Source organism: Nansenia antarctica (genome assembly GCF_963989245.1).
Source record: "Nansenia antarctica genome assembly, chromosome: 15".
In the NCBI taxonomy this organism is placed as follows: domain Eukaryota; kingdom Metazoa; phylum Chordata; class Actinopteri; order Argentiniformes; family Microstomatidae; genus Nansenia; species Nansenia antarctica.
In genome coordinates this window covers 4239891-4247390 of record NC_137685.1, presented here as the reverse complement: position 1 = coordinate 4247390, position 7500 = coordinate 4239891, and the positions used below count along the sequence as shown (strand labels likewise).

General features: G+C 44.2%; 1 protein-coding gene across 1 annotated transcript in view; it reads right to left on the bottom strand.

The window, feature by feature from the left end:
* Positions 1-7500, bottom strand: part of tafa1b (TAFA chemokine like family member 1b) — a gene marked incomplete at both ends in the record, with an annotated part of 162192 nt that overhangs the window by 14009 nt on the left and 140683 nt on the right. The window contains one exon of the mRNA XM_080545913.1: positions 2380-2520. Within this exon, the coding sequence (XP_080402039.1) occupies positions 2380-2520 (141 nt within the window). The remainder of the gene's footprint in view (positions 1-2379; positions 2521-7500) is intronic.

Genomic DNA, 7500 nt, shown 5'->3' with positions numbered 1-7500 from the left:
TCTAATGATCACAAGGTTGGCAGATCGGCGGTTCGAGCCCCGGCTGGCCACATGTCGAAGTGTCCTTGGGCAAGACACTGAACCCCATAATTGCTCCCAGTGAGCGGGCCGGCCGGCGCCTTGCATGGCAGCTTGCCGCCATTGGTGTGTGAATGTGTGTGTGTGTGAATGGGTGAATGAGAGGCCGTTGTAAAGCGCTTTGGAGCAGCAAAAAAGGCGCTATATAAGTGCAGTCCATTTAACATTTATTTACTTGTTGCTACACATGGGCGTCTGCTAGCTTTCATGGGGGAAGGTTTTGGACCGACTGTACAAGTTAAAAGAACTCAGAACGTTCCTGAGAGGAGAGCATTCTGCATATGCAGAGTTGATTGCAGAGGTGCAATGGTGCGCAAAACTTGTGTACGTGGCCAACATTTTTAAGCATGGAAGGCAAAAAAGAAAATCTGACAAATTGTGTGGCTTCAGATCTAAGCTCACACTCGGGTGCTCCTTTGTGTAACAGGGCAGGCTTGAGAAGTTTCTCTTTTGCAATGAACGTTCAAACAACAGCGTACTTTCTGACCTTATCTCTCAGCATCAGAAAACTCTCGGGAGAGATTCAGTCACTATTTTTCATTGGAATCTTTTGCACAGTTTGACTGTGACTGTGTGTCTGTGACCCTTGGAGTTCATGTGCACTGGAAAGCTCAAAAGAATTGCCACTGCAGGCACAGGAGCAACTGACAGAGATCAGGGAAGATAGCACATCAAAAATGACATTTCAAGACATGGCTTTGGACAGGTTCTGGGTACCATTGGAGAAGGAGTACCCAATAGTCTCAAGTGGCACCATTGCAATTCTGCTACCCTTCTATACGACGTACGCACGGACGCTGCTGTCAGTCAGTATAGAGACTTTGTAACATAAACAAGGCTATAAGCAACAGACGGACAAAATACGAACATTTAGTTAAATGCCATGCTTTGATGTTCGGTAAGTTAATAGTTTTGGTTAGGTAGAAGTGTCTAAACTAATACTTTTAAAAAGTGGGTGGGACTCTCATATAATAGCTGAGACACCCATGTCTGACATATTAAATTGTTTTGTCTCTTACATAAGATGCTATATTTAATTGAGAATACAGCCGCTATTGTTGTCATTTCAAGACATTTGTCAATGAACTCTTGGTGCATAATCATACATAGACAAACAACTTGAACCATGGGACAATAATCTCTAGACAAAATATGAGGGCTTGAAGTAGGAGGTCCTTCAGTTCCATGTTTTCCAGGTTCGGCAGCTGGGCTGTCTATTCCTGTCTGACAAAACAGTCTGCTGAAGGAACTGTATGGCGCTGTACCTCAAGGTTATAGCTCTTGAAAGGTTTCATTCCATGAATTGAATGTTTCCCATCCTGAGCTGCACTGAACATGCATCCTTGGGTTTGAATTAGTCTAGTCTTCCAGTATACACCTCGGTTTCTTTCAGACGATGTAGTTTCACATTGAATTTGTGGATATTTCCATCAGTTTCCAGGCTTCGGGATAATAACTAATTAATATTCAAGAATCTGATCAAGGTGAAATGCGTTGAACAGGGTAGTCTGGCCCGTCATTGTCATTCATAATGAAGAGGTCTCGGTGTCTTTCCTCTGTGAGGCCAGGAGTCACAGCGAATGGCTTTGATCTTGTTTCGTTTGAGGTGAAAGAGACAGAAGAGACTGAAGCTCAATAAATGAGTTCTGAGGGCGTGAAAGAACCTCTCTGTTCTATCTCACTGGGCTTTTGACTTCCTCCTCCTCTCCTCTGTTTCTCAGCAACAACGGCTGCGTCACTCGGTTGATTATTTCCCTCAGTTTGGCATCTCAGGTGTCAGCCTGGAGCTCCCCAAAGTTTAGTTTTTTTCTTATTTATTTACCCAAGCTGCCCTGGTCAATGCCATCTGCAATGTGTTAGGCCCAGGGGTTTTAAGGGACCTCTTGGTCATACTCTGCTATCCCAACATCCTTTGCAGCCCTGCCCCTAATGTTAGCCTGAGTGTGTATTGTATTCCTATCTAAACTTTTCTTATCTATCACTTCAAGAGAGAAGGGTGATGACAATGATAGGGTATATTTACTTATCTTAAATCTACACATCGCTAGTCAACTAACACAGCTTGTTTTGTGTTGTGATTCTCAACAACGTTGAAACGTAGTTCCGTGTTTCAAAAGAAAAGTCTGAACATTTTGATTGGTTGCCGACATGCGGACCAAAAGACTAGAACGTGTCTGAATTCAGAGCAAGCAGAAATACTGTATGTGTCAACTAGATATGGAAATGGTGAAATGAATATGAATATTTATATTCATATGAAAAAATAACAACATCATTTATAATAAAACAAGGTGTTCTTACCGTCCACACAGGAGGGTTTGTTACGCGTCGTCCCGGCGACTTTCCCTGGTAGACAGGAGCACTTGACGGTCTGGGAGCGCTCCTCGATGCGGTTCTTATTGCAGCACCGGTGGGCTGCGATGACCTCACACGTGCCTCCTTCTGAGGACAGACAGAGACAGAGGGACATGGTGAGTTTAGAATGATAAGGTTATTAACCTAGAATGATAAGGTTCTATCTCCGTTTAGGGCAGTTCAGAGATATTGAGCGTCAAAGTTTTTACATTCCATTATGTTTTGTGAGATGGAACCTTTGTGTTTTATGAATTACTAACTCAAACATGTCAACATTTTAAAGATAACACCACACAGGCATTAATAAACACCTAATGGATCAGATTATGTAAAAAACTCAATTTTGACCAAAAATGGAGATAGAACCTTATTATTCTAACGTCACGACATGTCTCTGTTATGATTGAGTTCACACACTTATGTAATGTGTGTAAATTAGGACTGAAGTCGGTACAGGTCTGGTGAAATGTAGAGGTTAACATAAATTCAAATATCTAATTAAATATAAACAGAGATAATACAACGCAAAAACTGTGCTTCTTTCAATTTGGTATCCAGATTATTTTGGTAATAATAAATATTTGCTACAGATAGTTTTGATTTTCCTGCTTTCTGTAACACGCTACGATTTGACAAGAGAGTGGCTGTACTGCCACGAGAAGTCAATACGGCAATCAAAACACTGATGGGGAGCTTATTACTTCTAAACACTATCACACCACAATCCCTGACTGATTTGTCAAGGCCATTATATGCCGTAATAAGTGAAAATGTCATGTGTAACTCCTTGTCTAATTAACACATGAGCTCATATTATAGTGTATTGGTACAAAGCTTGGGAAAGCGACTCATTACACACATTACATACAATTATTACGCTCTCCTTGTCACTAGAGAGGGCTATGCTCTGCAAATGGCCCATTGACGCATTTAGATTATCTCATCTAAATAGCTGTCATTCGGGGTGTTTCTGCTCTCCATATCAAACACGTGATGATCAAGAACTCAATGAGATGGACAAATCTTGTCTTTATATGTCTCCTGCTGCATCCCTGAGCTCTGCATAAAAGGTCTGCGACATGCAGTGCGACCGTGACACATACGGTGCTAATATGATCCAGTGTCTTTGACACTCCTGGGGGGGTTCCCCAATAAAGTCCTGAAGGCAGAGAACAATTATGGTCCCCTTAGTCTCATTACGACTCAAACTGGGTCTCAACCCGGCCTGGACGGTTCTACATTCACAACGACTCTCCAGCAAGCAAAAGGTGACATCACTCAGAGAGGGACAACAGCACAATGGACCCCATTCTGACAAAAACATTTTGGTGAGAGAAAGGAGAAATAGAGCCAACAGCCATTGTGGCGGGTCAAACATAACAATGGGGAGGATCGTCGCCCGAGGGAGCAGCGAGGTGATGGAGCTGAGGGACGACGTCCTAGAAATGGAGAGGAAAGGAGCTGAGTGAGCAGGGGAGGACCGAGAGAGAGAGAGAGAGAGAGATAGAAAGAGAAGCAGAAAAAAAAGAGAGAGAGAGAGGGAAGGGTACCTGCCAGTGCCCTGGCCGGGGCAGGTTGAGTAATGAGAGAGCCAGTGGAAGTGCCCCCTTCACACAATTATAAAGCGCTGGGCTAATGCAGCCAGCGGAGCTGCGGGAGAAAGGCCCTCCATCACCGCTCTCCCCTTTCCTCTCGCCCCAGGAAAAACTCTTTATCTTCCCCTGACAGCCGCCACCACAGACAACCAACCAACCGCCATCCAACAATTAAACTGGAGCTCATCCGAGGACACCGACCAAGAGGAGGGGTGGACGGACAGTTCTTTATTTTTTTACATTCTTTCCTTTTTTTTCTGAGTGGAGTAGTCCCACTCATATTTATTTTTGTTCATTTTATTGACAGATACAGTATAGATTATGACAGGAAGGATGGGTGAGAGAGAGAGGAGGGATGACATGCAGGATATGTCCCCGGCCGGAATCGAACTGGGGACCCTGCGGTTACATGGTGAACGCTGCTTTTTCCTTTCGGTGATTTTTCAGTGCGAAGATTAGTGTTTTAAAAGATGGTGGGTGTACCGTGGACGAAATCGCTCAGCAGCCAAAAAAACTGAGGTAGCTAGAGAGAGAGTGGTGTGTTTTTCTTGAGGGGTTGGTTTCGTGTAAAATGTTCGAAACACTTGGGTCATGAATTACAGAGCTAAGCTCTCAATGGCCCTGGACAAGTTTGGTAACACCTTTCTGCTAACATTTTCATCAACGTCTGAAAGGCCGCCCAGGCAACCCACTGGCAGTGGTGGAGACTGAGATTAAAAGGAATGCATTTGTAGTCATGTCGGACAGCTCTGTCCTGCAGTATTAATGTCACTCTCAGAAAGCTTAGTTGTTGATATATTGGGGCAGAAGGCGGCAGAAAACAAACCATAAAAGTGAGGAAGAAAAAATCCTTTGAGTGCGCTATATTTAAACCCCCCAAAACACAAGATGTTGGTCTTATTGAATATTTTACTAGTAGTTTTTCCTGCCTGGAGATATGCTTTCAAGCCTGTGGTGGGGCCAGACCTCACACAATTCCCACTTACATGTCGAGTCGACCGAGAGCATATGAATTGCACCTCCTGTTGGCCTCTGTACAGATTTGGCTTGTCGGAAAACTACAGTAGTCAGACCAGACTCTTAAATTCTGATGGAAAGGGGGCGCTTAGGTGGCGTAGCGGGTTAAGTGTTGACCATGTAACCACAAGGTTACCATGACATATCCTGCATGTCATCCCTCCTCTCTCTCTCACCCATCCTTCCTGTCTAAATCTCTACTGTATCTGTCAATAAAATGAAAAATATGAGTGGGACTGCCCCACTCAGAAAAAATAACTTAAAGGAAATGCAGTGGGTTTTTTGTCTCAATTTGAGTGCACGCATTTGTGGCAGTGTTCCATACACTACAGGATGTGTGTGTGTGTGTGTAGGTGTGTTACCTATCGTCGACCCTGGGGTGAGGTACTGTATGCCATTCATTGTCCAGCCATCAGCCAGGTGGACATTAGGCCGACCCTCACTGTACCATCTGGTCACAAGAGAAGAGCAGTATAATGGGCTCCTAGTCACACCAGGGGGGCCAGCGGAAAGCAGTTTAGAGGTCAAATGGCCACTTGGACTACATTACACCAGTCAGGTACACTACATCTGGGCGTTTGGACCAGGTCTGCAAGGGGTAAATACAGTACTTGTCCATTAACACTGTGTGTGTGTGTGTGTGTGTGTGTGTGTGTGTGTGTGTGTGTGTGTAAGTGACGTGAGTGGGTTTGATGGATGGACCGTTCACCGGCTGTCAGGCAGCTGAAAGGGTTAAACACAACTGATAAGACGGAGTGGGTAGTTCTGCTCCCTACCCCCTGGTGAAGGTATGGTGAAGGGCATCGATGAGTGCATCGACTGGTCATTTTTCTCCTCCGAGCCCCAGTGACAGCAGCCATTAGATGACTGGATGAGGTGATTATGTGTAAGGAAATCAATGCTTCATTGTTTTCAGTCAGACCCAACGGCCAATTAAAACTCCTCTAATGAGAGGACGACGCGGCCATATGAAGGAATAGGTGGGCTGAGGAATGGCTGCCGAGAGCTATCCTCACCTAGCATATCTCACCTTAGGGATTCTCATCATTATCACAAAGCACACAGGGATAGGTTTGAAAGCTATGTGTAAACAGTGTCTGCATGTGCTGTGTGCAGACAATGTCAAACATGCTGACATGCAGAAATGTACAGTACATTCAAATACTGTATGCACATACGTACTTGAAGCATACAGTAGCTTTTTGGTCATTTACGCGACTTGAGAATTGCCGAAATGCAGACCTATCTTGTCTCCCCACTAAATCTGGCAGATTTTGACAGGGAGACAATTGCAGAGTTTGTTTATATTATTGCAGCAGAGACAACAGAATGCCCCCAACTCTCCTAATTAACGGCAGTCTTCTCTATGTAATTTATGTCCTGACTGATATGTGTTGACACAGAAATCCCTCCCTCCCTCTTTCACTCTCTCTCTCTCCTACAGTACAGTGGCCATTATGCTGTAACATTATTGCTGACCAACAACAGACACCACAGCAGTGTTAATTTTGGCAGGCTTTTTAGTCACTTAGTCTTTGGTGTTGAAGATGAAGATGCACACCAGTTCTAGTCACACCAAGTCACCTCCATTTTTCTTAGTTCCAGTCCAGTTCCATTTGATGAAAACTGAAAACATTCCAGTGCAGTTTCAGTCCACAAAAACCCCAAAAACATTTTAGTCTAGCCGTAGTCAGCGACGAAAACTCGACTAAAATGTTTTGGAGTTTTTGTGGACTCAACTGGAACTGGTTTGGAACTAAGACAAATGGAGGTGACTTGGTGTGACTTTTTTTTTAAGTTATTTTTTCTGAGTGGGGCAGTCTCACTCATATTTTTCATTTTATTGATAGTTACAGTGAAGAATTAGACAGGAAGGATCGGTGAGAGAGAGAGGAGGGATGACATGCAGGATATGTCCCCGGCCGGAATCGAACCGGGGACCCTGCGGTTACATGGTTGACACTTAACCCGCTACGCCACCTAAGCGCCCCACTGGTGTGCATCTTCATCTAAACACCAAAGACTAAGTGACTAAAAAGCCTGACAAAGTTAACACTGCACCACAGCCAGGAGAGCACAGCCTAAACCACTCAAGGGTTGTGTGTATGATGACAGAGCAGCACTGTTGCCTCTGCATATTGGAGGGGTTGGTTTGTTTTGTCAGACGCCGTGGCAAATCGTTCTCTTCCCTCCTCCTTTACACCAATCCTGGATCCCTGCACTGGCTACCAGTCTCTCAGAGAATTGAATTTGTGAGCTTAGAATTATAAGGTTCTATCTCCGTTTAGGGTAGTTCAGAGATATTGAGCGTAAAAAAAATGGAGATAGAACCTTATAATTCTAACGTCACGAATTCAAAATCCTCCTAATTACATACAAATCACAAAATGGTCTTGGGACCAAAACACATATCAGATCTCCTCCCACTCTATATTCCCGCAAGGCCCCTAAGGTC